A 19,995-nucleotide genomic window follows, 5' to 3' on the forward strand; every position below is an offset into this window, starting at 1 on the left:
GGGGACTCTGCGGGCACCGGCGCCCTGGGCTGGGCCCTGCTCGTTTTCAGTGCTCGCGTGGGGTCTCGGCGGGAAGCCGCGGGGAGCCGCGACCCTGGTGGGCGCCGTCCTGGCCGCAGGTTTGTGAGGGGGGCGCCGAGTTGCGGGGGGACAGCCTGGGACCAGCCTGGGGCTTCCACAGCCGTCAGTATAAAGTGTGGGTCGGGGCGGCCGAGGCATTGGTGAAGCGACCCCAGTTGGTCACTTACAAGTGCCTTCTTAGCTCTTTGCTTTAGGGTAACCTCCGGCTCCCCGTGTGTTTTATTTTTGTCATTTCGTTCAGTGACCTGTAAGTCCGCTTCAGCAAACCTTTTGATGCCTGACCTTCCCGTCCGGGGATTATACTCAAATTTTTGTTTAGAAAATGGGTCCTACAAGACGCCTGGTTACCATCAAAAGGAGCGGGGTGGATGGCCCTCACTTTCCGCTGAGCCTCAGCACCTGCTTGTTTGGAAGGTGAGCCCTGCCCTTGCCTGGACAATTTAGACAATTTGGCTTTAAAAACCCCTCAGTGTTATTAATCACAGGTTGACAGATGGGACGCACAGCTCCAGGAGAAGTGGAGCCCTTGGGTTTGCACAGGATTGCCTATGTACTGTCAATGTGACTAGCTGTTTTATATGAAATAGAATTTTGAGGATGATGTTTATATAATTGTTTTCTAAATCAAAGATTTAAAAATTGGTTTGATAAAAATCTATAATTGGAGAAAAATGTAAAGGATTCTCAAATCCTGCTTGACTTCAGGCAGGCTTTCGAAGGCCACTGTGTTCATCTGAAATCTCTCTGAGCTGAGCATTCCTTGACTGCTGGGGGTTACTATTGAACAAATAAGGAAGGGATCTGTGTTGGCTTGTTGGGTCTTTTTGGAAAAAAAGTGGGAATGGGAAGAAGAGTCTTTCCGGTTGTGTTTTGAGAACTTTTCTTTGGTTGCCTTCCTGTGTTGTTGGTGGCAGTGGCCCGTGTATAAACAGGAACCGTTAATCACAGCCCGCTCTCGTTCTCTAAAAGTGATGGGTAAGTTACCCTCCCTGTAGAGCCCCGTGTGGTGGAACCCTGACGCCCCCACCCACACTCCATCCTCCTACCAGTCGCCCTGCACCCACGTTTCACCACAGGCCTAACTCTGGCTCACCTTGGTGCTGTCAGCCAGTTGGCACTTCTGTCTCTGGAATTTTCTCTCTACCCTCCTACATGAGCGATTCATGTTCCCCTGAGAAGAAGCCTTCACTGAGCACTGCTCTTTTCTTTCCTAACCCGCACGTGGTAATGAGGCTGCAGTTTGTCCGTTTCACTCCTAAGGTCCCGAGAGCAGAAACTATCTTGTTAATAATTATGTAGCTGGGGTCTGGTGTATGAGAGGTGGTTACTGTCTGGCACACCAACAATTGTCCTGTTGAAACATCTGCTGGAGAATTGGGTTTGGAGTCAGTATGTAGCAATGGCTGTCAGCTGAGAGCCATATGACCCCCAGGAGATACCTGGCAAAGTCTGGAGACATTTTTTCATGTCACGATGTGGGAGCCCCACATCACTGACGTCAGGGAGCAGAGGTCAGCTTTGCTGCCAATCCTACAACGTACAGGACAGCTCCCCCTACAAAGAACTGTCTGGCTGGGATGTCAGTGGTGCCGAGGTGGAGAATCACTGCTCTGTAGCCATTCTCACTGGCAGTCTCCTGCCAAACAGTCTCGTTTCTAACGAGATAGTCTTTCTCTCATGCCTCAAAATCAAAATCTTTTCATTGACTTAGAGTAGCTGTTCACTTTCCATAACTTCCACTCTCTTCGAAAGGAAAAGACAAAAAAAATATTTTGGTATCAAATGGCACTCATTCTTTCATACTGTAGTGATTAAGTGTCTTTTTATGTAAGATTGTTTAATCTAGAAACCCATTTGTAGTGTTTGATCGTGTGACACGGGGACGAAGGGCTACTCTAAGGCTCCAGAGGTTCCTGTTGAGAACAGAGGAGTCACGGTCTGTTCAAACCTGTTAAACCCATGATGGTACCAGGAGCACCGGAGGCCCAGGGAGCCTTGCTAAGGGCATCTTCGACCAGTTTCTCTGTGGTCTGGGGAATTCTCTCTTGTGTGCTTGCTGCTGACGTCAGCTTCCTGTGAAGAGACAGGTTGCATCTAGACGATTGGTTGTTGTTGCTTGTGTTTAGGGTCTGTAGTGAGAGGAGACTTGTGACTTTGTCAGTTAACAGTGCAGTTTTAAAACAATCAGCTCACAAGTTGTGAGCATTTGCTGCGTGCCAGGCAACTGACAGAGCTGAGGAGCTCATTTAATTGTACGCAGAGCGCCATGAGGTTTTAGTGATTTAAAGTAGTTGCCTCTACAACGCTTGTAAAAATGGTCAGCAAAACGCAAAGACCATTTACATTGCCCCGTTTGTTTTTCCTTTATGTCATTGCATTTACAGATCAAACAGAGTCAAACGCTGTTTTATTTTGAGTCAGTAATGTAAATTTTTTTTAATCACAACAAACTAAAAAATCTTTATTCTTTTAAATTAAGGAGTATCGAGTGTGACATTCGTATTCAGCTTCCTGTAGTGTCTAAACAACACTGCAAAATTGAAATCAGTGAGCAGGAGGTGAGTGGGTTTTTGGAAGTCTATTTTTAAAAACTTTTCACTTTGTATCCATTTATTAGTTACATGTTTTCCTGTGTTTTCTATTTATAGGCAGTATTGTTTAATTTCAGTTCTACAAATCCAACACAAATAAACGGATCTACTTTTGATAAACCTGTACAGCTAAAACATGGCGATGTGATAACTATTGTTGATCGGTCTTTCAGGTAGGTAAGAACTAACTGGGCTAAAGACTTTCTGAGTCACCAAAAGCCAGCCTCACAGTTCACCTGGGATCCTTCTTTAATGCGGGTGAACGTCAACATGTTTGAGGTTGTCATTCCCAACACTAAGTCTTCATCTAAATCCATGAGCATCTAGAAGGAATGACAAATGGAGTTTATTGTGCCCAGCTCAAGGACTTGGGAGCACATAGCTGTGCCAAGGACAGCGACCAGGCCCTAAAGGAGAATCATGATGCGGCAAACGTTGTGAAGCTGCATTCGTTTTCCTTCTCTATGTTAAAGTCAGGCACACTCATAGAGAAAGAACGAAACGAGATGCACGACCCAACTTATCGGGACGGACCAGCCTTGTGATTTCACCTGTCAGGGACTGAACTGTGCTCTCCTAAATTCACAGGTTCAAATCGTAACCCCTAGCTCCCCTGGAATGGGGCCGTTTTCAGACAGGCCTTGAAAAAGAGGATGAAGTTAAAATGAGGCTGTTAGAGTGAGTCCTAACCCACTCCCACCCGTGTCCTTATAAGAAGAGACTAGGGCTCAGAGGAGCCAGGGGAGCAGGTACTCAGGGAACAACCCCGAGGAAGCAGCTGGAGCCTAGGAGAGACGTCCCGGGAGGCCGCCCTGCCCACGCCTTGACCTTGGACTCCCGGCCTTTGGAACTGTGAGGAAAGACATTTCTCTTGTTTAAGGGTGTGGCGTTTGGTTAGAGAACTAATATACCACCCAAGCCATCAGCAGCATTTCCGGAAGTTCTCCTCACGCGTCTTCTCATCACTGTCTCCACTCACCACGTAAACCACGAGAGCGTGGCTTCTCTGATAGCCTGAGAGGCTTCGGAGTCCTGCCTAAGCTTGCATCTCTCACCACTATGGTTTTGTCTGCCTTTATTAAGCTGCCTACACTTGTGACTGAGTTCTGCTCTCACGGTTATGAGATTCACAGCATGGATAGGATGGGTGGACCCATCCCAGTTCCTTCTCACTGCTTAAGGATTTCTTTGAATTAACCACAATTTTATACACAGATACACACTATTCATTCTGGATGGACATTTGAGCAGTTTTGTTTTTGAAATGAGTCAGGGCTTGCTTTTTATGATCAGATGTGGTTAACTCTATACTAACCTGTCCTGTGTGTTTGAAAAGAACGTGTGTTCCACAGCTGCCGGGCAGAGTGTTCTATCTGTATAGGTCCATAAGATTCAAATTCCTAACTAGAATCCTGGTAACATTTTCTGCTGATTCTTGGTTACTTGGACAGGTAAGCTGTAATCATGCATTTAGGATTTTTTTCTTTTTTGTTTTTAGCTCTGTAGGTTTTTGCTTCCTCTATTTTGAGGCCATACTGTGGGTTTAAATTAAGAATTATCTCCTCTGGGAGGATGAAGCTCCATCATGCATCATTCTGAAATGTCCCGTACCTTTAGTAATGCTTTTGATGAGAGATTTCATACTATTGTTCTTTCTGCCTCTTTTTTAAAAAATCACATTGCTTTCAGCTTTCATAATCCTTAAGGTTTAGATGGTCTCTAGGAACTGGCTGCTAGACGGACTTTTGTCTATAACTGGTTGATCTTGACAGATTGACCCTTTCATCATTGTAAAATGTGCAATGTCTCTAAATAATTTTTATCTTAAAGTTAATTTTGTCTGGTGTTGGTACAACCTCTGCACCTGTCTTCTGGTTGCTGTTTGCCTGGTATATCTTTCTCCATCATTATACTTTCATCCTATGTATGTTTTTAAGAAAATATACACTTTAAAAATGTTTTTACTGAATATTAAATGATTATAAGTACTGTAAGTTAGACATTTAGCCAAAGCACACTTACTTACAGGTTAAATACAGTCATAAAGATGTCTTAAATAGAAACTCATCATACAGGCAAATTGAGTTCTTTGATGCCCTCTTTTGGAAAGTAGAGGGTGAGAGAAAAAAGGTCTTACATCCCATACGAAAGAGAGTGACGTCTAGAAGAATTTACATGGTGTTAGTGATTTTCTGTGACCAAATTGCTAAGGTTGCCAGACTTAGAAAAACAAAACAAAGCCAAAAAGCCCAGGTTGTTCAGTTAAGCTTGAATTTCAGATAAATGAAACATATATATATTTTTTTGCAGTACTATTTGTGTCTTTAATTCTCAACTGTATCTGTTGTAGGAGGCAATATATTAATAGTCAGATCCTTTTTGTCATCCATTCTGCTAAATGGAACTCCGTTTTCATTACTGCCTTCATTTGTATTGAATAGATATTTTCAAATTTGAATATACTGATCATTTCTTTTTCTGTGCTTTTTGTGAATTTGCCTTCATTTTTAAAGGGTGTTTTTATTGGATAGAGACTTCTAGATAGGAAATAACTGGTGTGGAATGGAGAACCAGAACTATTTCCCCCAAATGAGATGCTGTTCAGATTAAGACTGAGATGATCAAATATCTCTAGCAACAAATAGAAAATGGGTTTGAGGAAGAAGGGCTTGTTTCAGAACTCTGGCGCCGTGAGAAACAATCCCAGACGCCTGGCGGCTCCAGTCTTGCTTGGTGCTACTGTTCAGTCGCTCAGTTGTGTCCAACTCTTTGAGACCCCATGGACTGCAGCACACCAGGCGTCCCTGTCCTTCACCATCTCCTTAAATCTGCTCAAACTCACGTCCACTGAGTCAGTGGCACCATCCAACCATCTCATCCTCTGTCTCCCCCTTCTCCTCCTGCCCTCAATCTTTCCCAGCATCAGAGTCTTTTCCAAGGAGTCAGTTCTTCGCATCAGGTGGCCAAAGTATTGGAGTTTCAGCTTCAGCATTAGTCCTTCTAATGTATATTCAGGGTTGATTTCCTTTAGGAATGACTGGTTTGATCTCCTTGCAGCCCAAGGGACTCTTAAGAGTCTTCTTCAACACCACAGTTCAAAAGCATCAATTCTTCGACGCTCAGCCTTTAGATCTTACTTAGGTGGCGTCTAAATTCTTTTCATCCTGTCTTACCTGGTTACCTAAGTTCAGTATGTGTTATAAAATGTTGTTCTGTGAGTTGATACCCGAAGTCTGTTAGAACAACTATGTCTCTTCCTAAATATCTTTGCATCTTCCTAAAACGTGCCTCTGTTCAGACACAGATGGAGTAACTGGGAAGCTTGAAGAGCTCATAGTGATCCGAAGTTAAAGTATAGCTCTGTAATTACTCTGCAGTGAATGACATCACAAAGTGGTAAAAGGTGATAGATGCCACCCAGCTTCTTGGTTAACCTTCCACGCCACCACATGATTTCCATGAGAAAAAACTAAGAGACACCTGATTTTGTTCTATTTCACAGTCGGGTCCAACAGAGTAGGTGCTCAGCGATATTGTAAAGGCTGGTTAGGGTTTCAGAAATTAATCTGGTTCCAATCAGTGACGACGGTGTTCTGAAAGAAACAAAGCAATTTACCTAAGTTTTTTGTGTAAAAACACTTCTCTAACTCTAAATGTCTTTCCTTGAATAAGGTAATATCTTGAACAAAACCTGAAGTTTGTTCCTTGGACGTTAGTCAGATATAGTAGTTTTATTTTCGGTCACAAATGTTTAATCTGAGTATATGTCTGTGATTCTGTGCACTTCAGGTATGAAAATGAAAGTCATCAGGATGGAAGCAAGTCACCTGGATTTCCGGGACAAAGACGGGACCAGGTGATGGGGGATGTCACCCAGCTTTGGGCTCTGAGTCTTTTTTGCATGATGATATGAAAGCATTTGTCTGCACTGACAGTGTGTTTTGTTATCCGGGAGAGCAGTTTACCGGTTATAGTAGAAGTGTCACTAAGGTATTAAACAAGCTGGACTTAGATATATCAATATAATCTAAGCTACCATTCCTCTTATTCAACGTGGGAGTACTGAGTGTCACACTTTGGGCCCCAAAGTCTCCTCAAGTGTCTCACAATCTGATTTTGCAAACCTTTGGATAAGACAGCCCTGACATAGAACTCCGATTCCAGAACCATGGGATCTGGTGGTTCATTTTGTGCCCCATTTATTCATCCATTTTTATTTTTCTGAGATAATCACATCAGAGTTGTGGGTGGCAGAGATGCTTTCCAGGTTTGATGGACAGATGACCCATAACACTGAAAGAGAGTCAGTGCCTTTTGTTTATCAGTGGAGAGAACACATTCCAAATGGTCCGTCTTCCTAAAATGCAGTTCTGGGAGATTTAGTAGGACTTAGAATGTTCCAGGTAAATCCTGAGACTTCCTGTCCATCCTCCTTTTTACAAAGCTACTCAAGCTAGTCTTGTCTGACCAGGTTGGAACACCCTGGCTTGAGAGTCTTATCACAGGGACTCCTGAGATCAGCCAGAGGCTCTGCATTTGAAGGTGCTCCTCCTTCCCGAGAGAAGTAACTAATGTCAACCTGCTCATCAGCTTTGGGGGAAGGCTAGCTTCTGAGGGCTTCCCAGGTGGTAAAGAATCTGCCTGCCAGTGCAGGAGATGTGGGTTCGGTCCCTGGGTCTGGAAGATACCCTGGAAGAGATAATGGCAACCCATGCCAGTATTCTTTCCTAGAAAAATCCATGGACAGAGGAGCCTGGTGGCTACAGTCCATGGGGGTCGAAAAGAGTCAGATGCGACTGAGCAACTAAATACTCACACACACAGCTTCTGAGGTATCCCGTCTATCACCACACCCTCCAACTTGCTGTTGTTATTCAGTCACTCAGTCGTGTCCAACTCTTTGTGACTCCATGGACTTCAGCATGCCAGGCTTCCCTGTCCTCCACTATCTCCTGGAGTTTGTGAACTTGTAACTCTAACTTGTGAGTAGGTATAAAGAAACCAATCAAAAAGTTGAACTAAGGGTTAGATAGGAGGTTCCAAGGGTCTGTGACCAGAGTGTTATCTGGGTTGGGATAACAGAAATATCGAAATTGAATACTTAGAACATGTCATCTGACTGATCTTTATGACTGTTGGATATTATCGTGCAAAAAATACGGGCTTATATTTTGTACAGACTTTTAAAATTTTAATTCGTTTTTGAGCCCTCACACGGGAAGTTTGAGAAGCAGTGCATTCAATACCAAGAAATCGGAAATTGATTAAAGACAGAAGTTAAAGTATTTGCCGTTGGGTATATTTTGTGATTTCCCCCAGTGATTCAGAGGACATTATTCTTCTAACTTTGGAACAGTATTGGACTTTGTATCTTGTATCTTGTTATTCTGTAGTCGGTCTTCACCGGATAAAAAGCTGCCTGGGAAAGATCATGAAGGCGGCCAAGCAGGAAAGCTAGATCTGATCCCAGTGCTCTGAGGGTGCAGAGCCTCTGGGTGCGCTGTTCACCTCTGCCTTAACTCCTGGGCTTTCAGATACACCTCCAGTGTCTGCCAGCAGAGAGCCCACATGCTAAATTAATCCCACTTCCCCCACGGATCCTGTAGCCAATTTTTGCTAAAACGGAGTGTGAAGTCGATGACCCTGTGCCTTTGGTAGGTTCCCAGACCCTGAGGGTAGGTGATGTTGACTTTCAGCTTTGATTCTTCTTTCACAGAAGTTCAATGAATTAAAAAACCATCTGAGAAATCCTTGTGTTGTGAGCACCAGCACCTGAAGGTCTGGGCTCATTTCCCAAAGTCTCTTCAAGTCCTAAAGAGCAGTAGGGTAGAGAAGGCCATCCCGCCGGAAGAGTATCTCAGTAAATATGATTTACTGTCAGTATCTGAAAAGGCTTCTAAATTGATCTTCGTATTTTGCCCATTTACAGGAAGCTTCACGTCGGGTCTCAAGATCCAGCTTATCTTCCAATCCAGGTCAGTAGTTTTTTGTTTTCGTTTGTTTTCCTGAGATCCTGTAAGATCAGTTCTTCATGTAGACTTGTGGTGAGGAAGGGACAGACATAGGCAGGCACCCGAGTTAACCTTTCCCCCAGGTGGTGTTTGGGCGCCATGCTGGATGGAGGGTGCACGTGGAGACACATTGCCGACTCAGTTGTCCCCTTAATTCTGGGCAGGTTGGCAGCACTGGATGCCTGAGACTGGCTGTCACACGCTGAAGTGCTTTATCTATTTGGTTTGTAATATTAGTGTCAGAATACTGTCACCACGCATTTTGGACATTAAGAAAGTTTTAGGCCAAGTGAACAGCTAGGTTTTTAAGACAGTTTGAAATAGTTTCCAAAATGTGCATATTGCGCATGTTAAAATCATTGAGAAAATCTCAAACTTCTTATTTCATAATTCATTGTCAAGAAGGGAAAGCTCAAGATTCCAGTGCCCATTCAGAAGTCACGGAAGAAGCTGTTTCAGGAAGGCCTGTGGCCCACGGGGAAGACGTCACGGCCACACACGCTGTCTCAGGGCGCCAGGAAGACCATGTGTCCAGGAAAACACCCAGTCGTGTTCGTTCCTCAGAACTTCCTGGAGATACCTGCAGAGGTCCGACGGATCCTACCACCGGGGACTTGAAAGAAGATCGCAGTGTAGCATCAGGGACCTGTCGTGAAGAACCGAAGGCTCTTTCCTCCATACAATGTCTTAAGAGGAGTGACCAAAGTGAGTCTCCCTTTAGGAAGCTTTACGAGTCAATGAAAGTGGAGTTAGATGTGAACCCAGGAAAAGACAATCTTCTGCAGAATCGCAGAAAATCAGGACTGCAGCATCACTGCACAGCGGGCAGAGAAAGCGCTGATGGGTTACAGGACGAGACTCTGGTCTCCCCCAAATCCAGACGGAAGTCGGGCCGAAGCCCCCACATGAAGGCAGACCCTGGTTTGGGGGAGCAAGGAAGTAGCCAGACTGAGGGAGACGGGAGTGGGGAGCCGGTTCAGATGCCCAAGGAGCCCAAGAGTCCTGGCATCGCCCTCACGGAGACGGAGACAAGGAAAACCAGGACCCCTGTGCGGTGTTCACAGCAAACCACAATGCCCCTGTGGTGTTCACCACACAGCCCCTCCCGGAGGCAGCGGAGTGAAGACCCGAGTGTCGGCGGTGGCCGTGTATCCCAGAGTCTAGACCAAAGTGAAGGCTCCAGGGCAGATGATCAGATGTTCACTCCCCAGAAGTTCTTGCCTGGAAATCAAACACCTGTTAAAATTGGGAGTTTTGAAAATACACCAGAAAAGCTTTTCTCCAGAAAGAGGAAGAGTGTTCCTGCAAATGTTGACCGTCTGACTGCAGAAACTGAGATTCCACCTCCGATGATCTCAGCTCCACTGGCCCTTCAAGTAGAAAGGAAGATTGAGAGCGATCTTCTCAACAAGCCTGAGAAGCTGGGCCCGGCAACTGGACAAGTGGGCCCTGGGTTATCCGGTCTCGACACAGCTGACGTCAGCAGCTTCAGTGATTCCACGAGTAAGTCTGTTTAACTGTCCGTTTATTTCCCCCCCGAAGTTTGCGCCTACCTCATGTCTAGGTGTGAATTAGCGGTCCTTCCTTCATTTGCTAATGATTCGCTCTGAGGCACTTAGGGACCGTGTTAAGAGCCATATTCGTCATCTGCCCATAGATTTATGTGAAAACCCTGATAACTCACCAACCAGAGGAGGTGCTGGCTACTAGGGAAGAACTAGCAGGGGTCTAAGGAGATAGGGTGGCCCCAAAATATATTTGATTCTTGGGAGAATAAGCTTGAGCATAATTGCTTTTCATAGAAGTTCAGTTCTGAACTATAAGCTCTTATATCCTATAAGTTGGGCCTTTAGAATAAGCAGTGGAAACCCCTTGGAAATCTTTTCATGTGGAGTGGTTCCTAGAACACCCTTGGACTGCCTCCGTGGGTTTATGTGCCAGGTGCTGCTGTGGGTGCCCTTCAGACACCTGCTCCCCAGCCTCCATGCTGGCACAGGCGGGCCCGTGGGACAGGTGTTGTATTCTCTTCTGCAAGTGGGGAAGCCACCTGATGGCATGCCGCGGGCGGCAGAGATGTGACCCGTGGGGCAGGAGGGGCAGCTCGGGAGCCTCCCACACTCCCTAGGGGACCCCAGGTGCTCAGAGGCTGTGCCCGGCTCATAGTCCTCAGGGGGGACTCCCGGGTGCTCTCAGGCTGTGCCCGGCTTATAGTCCTCACGGGGACCCCTGGGTGCTCTCAGGCTATGCCCGGCTCACAGTCCTCATGGGGACCCCCTGGGTGCTCAGAGGCTGTGCCCAGCTGTCGGCTCTGCATCTGCAGGGAGCCCGTGGGGTCGGGTGTGTGGTTCTGAAATCAGACTCACGTGCATGACTTCATGGTGTTCCCCATGAGTGTCACAAATGGGGCATGTCACTTAGACAAGGGTTTGTGTTAATGAGCAGTTCACAAAGGTGTGTAGTTGGGCCTGTCTGTCCAGATCTCCGGGAGAAGCTTCCAGCACCTGGTTCCACTCACATGCAGGTCTGGGTGAGGCCTGAGTGTGAGTCCCTTGGGAAAGCCTACTCAGGCCACTGCTGGAGCTCATCGCTGGCATCGCCCTGGTCCACCAGTGGGGACCACTGATCAGGGAGCTCATCGCTGGCATCCCCGTGGTCCAGAGTGGGGACCATTGATCAGCCATGCCCTGCATTAGGCTCCGTCCGCACAGGACTTGTCACCGTGTAAACAGAGTCCTTGCACTGTTGCGTTGGGCCTTGGCATTTCGTGGTTTGTCCTGGATCTTTCATTAGCTTCGTCAGCATCAGGAGAGTATGAGGGTGGTGAGGTGCCAGGCCTCAGGGAACTCGCAGTAGGTTTGTCTTTAATGGTTAGTGGAAGCAGGTCACACCTGGGGCGCGGTTTCCTTTGCACTCTGACATCTGTGCCCATTCCTCTAGATAAGATGGAGGGCATGGCTGCAAAGAGGAGGCGGGTCTCCTTTGGGGGTTGCCTGAGACCCGAATTATTCGACGAAAACTTACCTCCCAACACACCTCTCAAAAGAGGAGAGACGCCAAAGCAAAGACGGTCACTGGCTGCCCACACACCCACCGTCCTGAAGAAAATCATCAAGGTGAGGCTCCCCACGGGTCCCCCTGGGGTCTGATGATGGCGTACATCCTTGGTCCACACTCTTTCCAAGGGCGTCCCTGGTGGCTCAGCGGTAAAGGATCTGCCTGCAGTGCAGGAGACCCGGATTTGATCCCTGGGTCAGGAAGATCCCCTGGAGAAGGGACTGGTAACCCACTCCACCATTCTTGCCTGGGAAATCCCATGGACAGAGGAGCCTGGTGGGTTACAGTCCATGAGGTTGCAAAGGGTTGGATGTGACTGAAGTGACGAACACTTTTTTTTTCACTCTTTACAAACCTCTCACACTAGTAGAATGACAGTGAAGACCTTCTTTCTAAGAAAAAAATAAAAAGCCAACATCTCTGTGAGGACGCGTTCCCAGGGGTGTTGGCAAATGGACCCTGAGTTCCGAACCACAACCCAAGGGTGCCTGAGCACAGGTGGGTCCTCAGGACCTCCCTTCTCTGCAGAGGCGGCCTGCCGACCACACTTCTGGGCCAGGTGGTCACGCTCGGGTTATAGTTAAATACCATTTGGAAAGACAGAGCCGTAAGATTGTGTTTTTTCCCTTTTAGAATGACGAGGTGAAAGACAGAGCTTGGATGGCATGCACACCATGGTTTTGACCGTCAGCTCTTTAGAATTTTTCATCACTGACCCTTTAGGGGTGTGATCTTACATCTCTAGAGAGGTGTGGACCCCACCCCCTAGCTCCCCTTCTCCACAGGGCCTGGGTAGTCTTTAATTTCTTTTCATTTCAGTTAATTTTCTTTTCCTGTTGGTATGTCTCCTTCCCACCTCTTTTGTATGAGCCCTGGAAACGGGCCGAACCCAACCTTCTGATGGGTTTGGAACCCACGCTGACCCGAGGTGGTTAGATTCCCACGGAGTGTGTTTCCTTGGATATAGATCAGAGCCCCACTCATCAGGAAGTTCCTTCCACCTTTCCACTGGAAATGCCTCAGTTAAGACTTATTCAGTGCTTTCTTTTCTCCCTTCTTTTTAAGTGAGAGATACAGACTCCTATCTCCGCTGTACGCTTGACAGACACTAGTCAGGGCAGTCGGTGCTTCGAGATTTGCACGACTAAAATTGTTGCATGGGTAGGGTTTTCACATTCATTACACGGATGTTATATTTGGGGTAAGGTTTCCTACACATTCCAATCTTGCCAGGAGCAGCCCCAGCCATCAGGGAAAAAAGATTCTTCAGAAGTCCGTCTGAAAGTGACCTCACCGGATGCCTTCATGAGCCCTCTGGCTGCTAACGCCATCCACGCTTCTGCGGCCACTCCTGACCGATGCCGCAGGCTGTCCAAGGTGTCTTGCGTGTCCGGGGTCAGCAGGTCCCCGCATCAGACAGATGTCCCCAGAAAAGGAGGGAGACGGAGCGGCAGCCTCCCTCCCCAGAGAGCCTCCCTGGAGCGGAACCAGCATGGGATCCTCCAGACGATTTTCTCCAGGAGAAGGAGCGGTGCCTCGGAAGCCAATTTGATCGGTAAGTGCGTGGTGTCAGCAGATGGGGTTCGAGGCGGACTTTCCTGTGGGTGCCGGTTTGGGAATGTCTCCGCATCTCTTTCCCGTGACAGTGGCAAGATCATGGGCAGATGTGGTAAAACTCGGTGCCAAGCAGGCCCAGAATAAAGCTGTGAAACGTGGCCTTCCCAAGCAACCGGGCAGACGGCAGAGAAGAGCCAACACTCCGAAGGTGCGTGTTCCAACGTGGCGTGTGCTCTTGCATCAGGGGGATGTGAAGGGTGGCTTTCAGGCTTTGACGTGTTGTCGATATCCCGATCGTTTTCCAGAAGCCGCCCGGCCCCGTTCACAGTCAGTTCAGCACCGGCCACGCGAACTCTCCCTGCACCATCGTCATAGGGAAAGCTCAGCTCGAGAAAGTGACCGCACCGGCTCGGCCCTACAGGGTGATAAACAACTTCTTGGTCAGCAAACCGAGGGACTTCAGTGAAGATCTTTCAGGTAAAAGCATAGCCCTGTCTCTTATAAACCAGAGCCCTGTCCTCCTCCTGTGGGGGTTCCACCTGGGTGGGCATTTCGTTTGTTTATCTGCTGTGCCTGGGACAGGAAGATAAATAATCCAGACAACTCGGGGGTGGGGGGCGGCATGGTGTTCAAGGACGAGGGAGCTGGACTGGAGAGCAAGGACCGGTCCCCGACGATCTGGGGTCACATGTCCTGCAGGAAGCAGATGGGAAATGCACACTTGTTTTCCCTTTGGATTGAAGAGCAGTTGGTTTACAGTGTTGTGTTAGTTTTAAGTGTGTAGCACAGAGATTCAAATATATATGTATATAATTATTTAAAAAAATACTTCCTCAGCTGTTTTACTCGTCTGGCGGTGTCAGTTCTTTGTGGCAACAGGCTTCTCTCTAGTCGTGGTGACGCAGGCTCAGTAGTTGAGACACGCAGGCTGAGTTGCCCCTCTGACATATGGGATCTTAGTTCCTTGACCAGGGATCAAACCCATGTCCGCTACATTGGAAGGCAAATTCTTAACCACTGGAGCACCAGGTGACGGCTGTATTCTTTTTAAAATTCTTTTCCAGTATGAGTTACTACTACAGTATGAGTTATACTCGGAAATGGAGTATAGTTCCGTGTGCTATTCGGTAGATCCTTGGTGGTTCCCTAAGTGAATGCACATCATTGCCTGGCAGAGCAGCACAGGTACAGGAGAACTGGCAGCCACTGTGTGCTTGGTGAGGAAAGCAGGCTTGCTTGCATAATTGCCCTTTCTTTGCATCTCTACCAGTGGGTTACCCCAGAGTTGGGGTATTTGATTTAAGTGATATTTTGCTTCTTGAAGACTTCCTCCCCTTGTTTTGTGGAACAAAGGCCTGTGGAAGGGCTTCCTTGAACCTTTCATAGTTGAGCCAGTGTTGCCATTTTTAAAGTATGATGTGACCTGCTTGTGCTTGGACCAGGTTAGGGCCACGGCAGGGCCCTGGCTCTGGGCTTTGCTGCTATTGGTGCATGGCTTGCCCAGTGGCTTCCCTTCTGAGCTCCCACTTCTGGTGGGAGGTGACACTTGCATCCATTAGGTGGCATCCCGTTTTTATCTCCTGGCAGATTTTCAGACGGGAAAATTACTGTACCACTTATATAACAATGCAAGATGCCCTCTAATTAAAGTCACATCTGGAGCAACACATTTAGCTTTTTAAAAGTAAACTACAAATCATTCTGGGAGGATGCCCCATGAGGGGAAAAAAAACTTGGAGCTCGGGCTTCCGTGGTGGCCCAGTGGATAAGAATCCACCTGCCAATGCAGGAGACACAGGTTCGAGCCCTGGTCTGGGAGGATCCCACGTGCTGCGGGGTAACTAAGCGCATGTGCCTCAAGTACTGAGCCTGTGGAGTAACTAAGCGCATGTGCCTCAAGTACTGAGCCTGTGCTCCAGAGCCCGTGTTCTGCAGCAGGAGAAGCCACCGCCATGAGGAGCCTGCGGACCATAACTCAAGAGCAGCCCCCAGTTGCCACAACCAGGGAAAAGCCCACTCAGCAGTGAAGACCCCCTGCACAGCCAAACATAAACAAATAAAAATTAAAAAAAAAAAAAAATTAGAGCTTACACCACCCAACATGCAGCTCCATGTGTATCTGTGTATCCCTGTAAATTGTGCACACTGAGAGTGTGTTAAGGTGTATGTCGTGAAACAGTGAAGACAAAGATGAAGAGAAGTTTAAATACTTAGCACGTGGGGTGTGGGTGTTCTCAGCCTTCCTCCAAAACATTTTGTAGACATGCAACAATGGTCACCCTCAGTGTGAGTACTTTTATGACAAAACATTAACACGTGATGAAGCCTAAATATCCTGGGTATTTTCAGTGAGGCCTGAGCAGTAGTGGATGGATGAGGTTTTAAGGGGCTTGGCTGGCTTGGGTACCTTCAGAACAGGCTGCCAAACACACTTTGCAGATGTTGCCAGCCTGAGAGCATCTTTTTGATCCATTGTTGTCAGAATGAGAACAATAAGGAGAATGGGGGATAATGAATGTTTGAGAAACTTAAATCTTCCCTTTGGAGAACTGTATTTTTTTTTCCCCTTGAGGTTTTGTTAGTACTGCCTTTTGGTGTTAAAATGAAAAGGAGGTGATATTATTACTTGAGAGTACTAAAAATGGGCAGTCCTATGTCACTTTTAAAATCTGGAGACATTTTGTTTGTACATGAACTCCAGAACTGCGTCCCTAAGGACGTTTTCAGGAAGCTTGAGGGCCCTAGGTTTTGGCAGGCATGGTAGGGAGACCCCCCACAGGGCAATCTCTGTCCTCTCCGCAGCACTCACATCTGGAGAACACTAAAAGACTGCAGATGTCGACCTCCTTCATTAGATCTTTCCAAGAAGAAGGGCAGAGGAGATGTGATAAATGATCTAACTCCCCAGTGCCCGCTTCTAAAAATGGGTTCACAACCAGCATCACCCTCTCCTGAGACTCTATCCCTGGAATTCTAGGGGGTGATCTGTTTGTTATTTGGCTTCTGCCATCCCCTCTTTTGTGCTTGACGGGCATGCTTGTTTGCAGGTATGGGCAGTCTACTAACTGCTTTTCCACTGTTGTGTGACAGGGCTGCCTGAAATGTTCAAGACACCAGTAAAAGAGAAGCCGCAAAGGATGAGCATGTGTCCCCCCACTTTTCCAAATTCAGAGGATTTGCTTGGAAAAGAGCTTCCAGGACCTCATTCAGGAGAAAAACCTCTGCTGTGCACTTTGGAAAATTTTGGTTGGTTTCCTTTTTTTACCCCAGCACTTTGATCTTTTCAGTCAGAACTGTAGACAGTCTTCTTTTGTTACAAAAGCTATGGTATTATCTCTCTACGACAGATAATGCTGTCCAGCTTCTTTGTCCTATTGTTTATAGGGGGAATTTCTATCAGCAGTAGAACCAGCACTGACTTTCAGAGACTTGCATAAAAAGGCAAACCCGTTTACTAACCATAAGCTCCCTCTGTGCACGTGGCCTTCTTCATCTTGTATAAGTGAAGAGGTTGACAAGCAGCCAAGTGTAATCATCTCTCTTCGTGTGTGTGTGCGTGTGCTAGGTCGCTTGTTGCGTCTGACTCTTTGTGACCCCGTGGACTGTATGTAGCCCACCAGACTCCTCTGGCCATGGGATTCTCCAGGCAAGAATACTGGAATGGGTTGCGATGCCCTCCTCCAGGGGATCTTCCCCACCCAGAGATCAAACCTGTGTCTTTTAAGTCTCCTGCATTGACAGCGGGTGCTTTACCACTAGTGCCACCTGGGAAGCCCTCTCTCATCATGGTGGTGGTTTAGTCACTAGGTTGTGTCCTACTCTTGCGAGCCCATGGACTGTAGCCTGCCAGGCTCCTCTGTCCATGGGATTCTCCAGGCAAGAATACTGGAGTGGGTTGCCATTTCCTTCTCTAGGGAATCTTCCTGATCCGGGGATCGAACCTATGTCTCCTGCATTGCAGGCAGATTGTTTACCAACTTAGCTAGAAGGGAAGCTCTCATCATACTTGTAGGTAAATTACTCAGATGTGAAAGTGCTGTCGGCAAAGAGAAAGACAGCAGGTGTCCACCGCGCAGGTACTGAGGCTTCTCTGGGGTAGACACCTGCCACAGGATGAGTGTGAGATGGACACACGATGTCTATCTTCTCTGCCATTGACACTGATCACCATGTGCCTGTCATAGAGAGAACAGCATGCTATGCTTGAGGCGCTTCCTATCGCTGAAAAATAGATGTTTCCTGTGTAACACAGACCCTAAGCACGCTAAGTATAATCCCCATTATTGCATTGGTGGTCCAGCAGATTGAACAGCTGTTTCTATGGTTTGATGGAAAAAATGTCTGTCACTGAGACCTGGGTGGCAGCCTTCAGAGGACCTTTCTTTCTTTTTTAAGATTTTTTTTTTCTTAATGTGGACTATTTTTCAAGTCTATTGAATTCATTACAATACTGCTTCTGTATTATATTTTCGTTTTTTTTAGCCAAGAGGCATGTGGGATCTTAGCTCCCCAACCAGGGATTGAACCCTCACCCCTGCATTGGGAGGTGAAGGTTTAACCACTGGACCACAAGGGAAGTCCCAGGGAACCCCTGCTAAGGAATTATTTTTCTTTTACCTAATTCCTATAGCTCCTTATCACCACCTATGATGACCTCACTCTATAGCACCCTTAACATGATTCATCGGAGAAGGCAATGGCACCCCACTCTAGTACTCTTGCCTGGAAAATCCCATGGATGGAGGAGCCTGGTAGGCTGCAGTCCATGGGGTCGCAAAGAGTCAGACACGACTGAGCGACTTCACTTTCATTTTTCACTTTCATGCACTGGAGAAGGAAATGGCAACCCACTCCAGTGTTCTTGCCTGGAGAATCCCAGGGATGGGGGAGCCTTGTGGGCTGCAGTCTATGGGGTCGCACAGAGTCGGACACGACTGAAGTGACTTAGCGGCAGCAGCAGCAGCATTATTCATACATGGGTGTGGTTCACGTCAGACAGATTTATCTCTGTCTGGTAGAGACAGCCTCATATCCTGGGGTGGATGAGAGTCAAAACTAGCTTTTAAGTAATATTTTATGAGAATCAGATAGCAAATTGGCACAACACAGTGAACAGAATCTGTTTATCATGTGTGTTTTAATATTTTATAGGCGAAGATGTGTTTCCTAGGACTCACGATACAGCGAAAGGGCCATCTGATCAAAGTTCTGCAAGCCCTGCCTTGAGACGCCCCAGTATTAAAATGAGCCAAGATCCTGTGAAAACACCAAGGAGCACGAATAAAACCATAGCTGCTGAGATAAAAACTCCTGTGTCCACGACAGCGACTCCAAAGGCAACATCAAGTGCAAACAGGTCTAGAAGGTCTGCGGAGCTCAGCGGTGTGCAGACGCCAGGTACAGGGCCAGAGAACCAAGACGCAAAACCTGACACCGTTGAGGACATCTTGGGAAGACGTCTGAGGAAAACACCACAACCAGAGCTGAAGCTGGAGAGAGACACAAAGGAAAGTGAAAAGTCGTTAGAACAATGTAAGCAAAACATCAAATCAAAAGAAAATTCTGAAAAGACGATAGCTGTGAGGAGATCAAGACGAGCCTCAGAGCTGAAGTGTGAACCAGCGGCAGACCTGACCACCCTCCAGAGATCGCAGGACACAGAGCCCGAGGAGAAGCAGGTGGACATCCTGAGTCTCCTACAGACTCCAGTTCATGCCAAGGAAGTGACGGATGCAAAGAACAAAGCCACAAGGATGAGCTGTAAGTCTCCCAAGCCAGGAGCAGTCAGCATACACACCAGGATGAGCACACAGCTCAAGACACCATCCCAGAAAGTGGATGTAGGAAGTTTCTCGGACCTTAGGAAGCTCTCGGAAACTCCGGGGAAAGCCACGCCCACTCAAAGAGAATCAAGAGATGCTAAAAGCATCCAATTGTTTAAGGAAACTTCAAAGCAGAAACTGGACCCTGCAGAGAATTCTGCTGGAAGTAAGAGGAGGCCAACGACACCCAAGGGAAAGGCCCCACCTCTGGAAGACCTGGCTGGCTTCAAAGAACTCTTCCAAACCCCTCATCAAGCCAAGGAACCAATGACTGATGACAAAACCACCAAAACACCCTGTACATCTCCACAGTCAGAGTCAGTCAACACACCAAGTAGAAGGGGACGTCTCAGGACACCTTCCCAGAAGGTGAATGTGCAGGAGGACCTCTCAGCTCTCAGGAAACCTCAACAAACACCAGGAAAAGCCACACGGTCACCCAGAGAACCAGAGGGTGGTGACAAGGGCATTGCAGTGTCTCAGGAAGCTCCAGAAGAGATGCTAGACCTTGCAGAAAAGGTACCTTCAGCCAAGAGGCGACCAAGGACACCCAAGGGAAAGGCCCAGCCCCTGGAAGATCTGACCGGCTTCAAGGAGCTCTTCCAAACCCCAGATCAAACCAGGGAACCCATGACAGATGCCAAAACCACCAAAACACCCTATAAATCTCAACCGGAGCCAGTCAACACACCAAGTAGAAGGGGACGTCTCAGGACACCTTCCCAGAAAGTGGACGTAGAGGAGGAGCTCTCATCTCTCGGGAAACCTCAACAAATACCAAGGGGAACCGGGCACTCAGATAGAGAACCAGCAGATGGTGAAGACATCAAAGTGTCCAAGGAAATGCCAAGGCAGAAAATGGACCCTGCAGATTATGTG

The 19,995-nt window shown here is 47.4% G+C and overlaps 1 protein-coding gene across 4 annotated transcripts in view; it reads left to right on the forward strand.

The window, feature by feature from the left end:
- Positions 1-305: 305 nt before the first annotated feature.
- The window catches only part of MKI67 (marker of proliferation Ki-67), a 29,453-nt gene continuing 9,763 nt past the window's right edge, over positions 306-19,995 (forward strand). The window contains exons 1-12 of one of the 4 annotated variants that reach the window (XM_010859148.1): positions 306-495; positions 2,561-2,639; positions 2,730-2,845; positions 6,462-6,528; positions 8,602-8,647; positions 9,086-10,186; positions 11,621-11,796; positions 12,971-13,292; positions 13,384-13,502; positions 13,600-13,771; positions 16,385-16,540; positions 18,446-19,995. The exon at positions 18,446-19,995 is cut by the window's right edge and continues 1 nt beyond it. In XM_010859148.1, the coding sequence (XP_010857450.1) occupies positions 404-495; positions 2,561-2,639; positions 2,730-2,845; positions 6,462-6,528; positions 8,602-8,647; positions 9,086-10,186; positions 11,621-11,796; positions 12,971-13,292; positions 13,384-13,502; positions 13,600-13,771; positions 16,385-16,540; positions 18,446-19,995 (3,996 nt within the window). In that variant the 5' untranslated portion in view covers positions 306-403. The remainder of the gene's footprint in view (positions 496-2,560; positions 2,640-2,729; positions 2,846-6,461; positions 6,529-8,601; positions 8,648-9,085; positions 10,187-11,620; positions 11,797-12,970; positions 13,293-13,383; positions 13,503-13,599; positions 13,772-16,384; positions 16,541-18,445) is intronic. The other 3 variants (XM_010859145.1, XM_010859147.1, XM_010859146.1) reach the window with 3 other exon arrangements.

The sequence above is a fragment of the Bison bison genome, unplaced genomic scaffold (assembly GCF_000754665.1).
Source record: "Bison bison bison isolate TAMUID 2011002044 unplaced genomic scaffold, Bison_UMD1.0 scf7180017864456, whole genome shotgun sequence".
NCBI classification, from domain to species: Eukaryota; Metazoa; Chordata; class Mammalia; order Artiodactyla; family Bovidae; genus Bison; species Bison bison.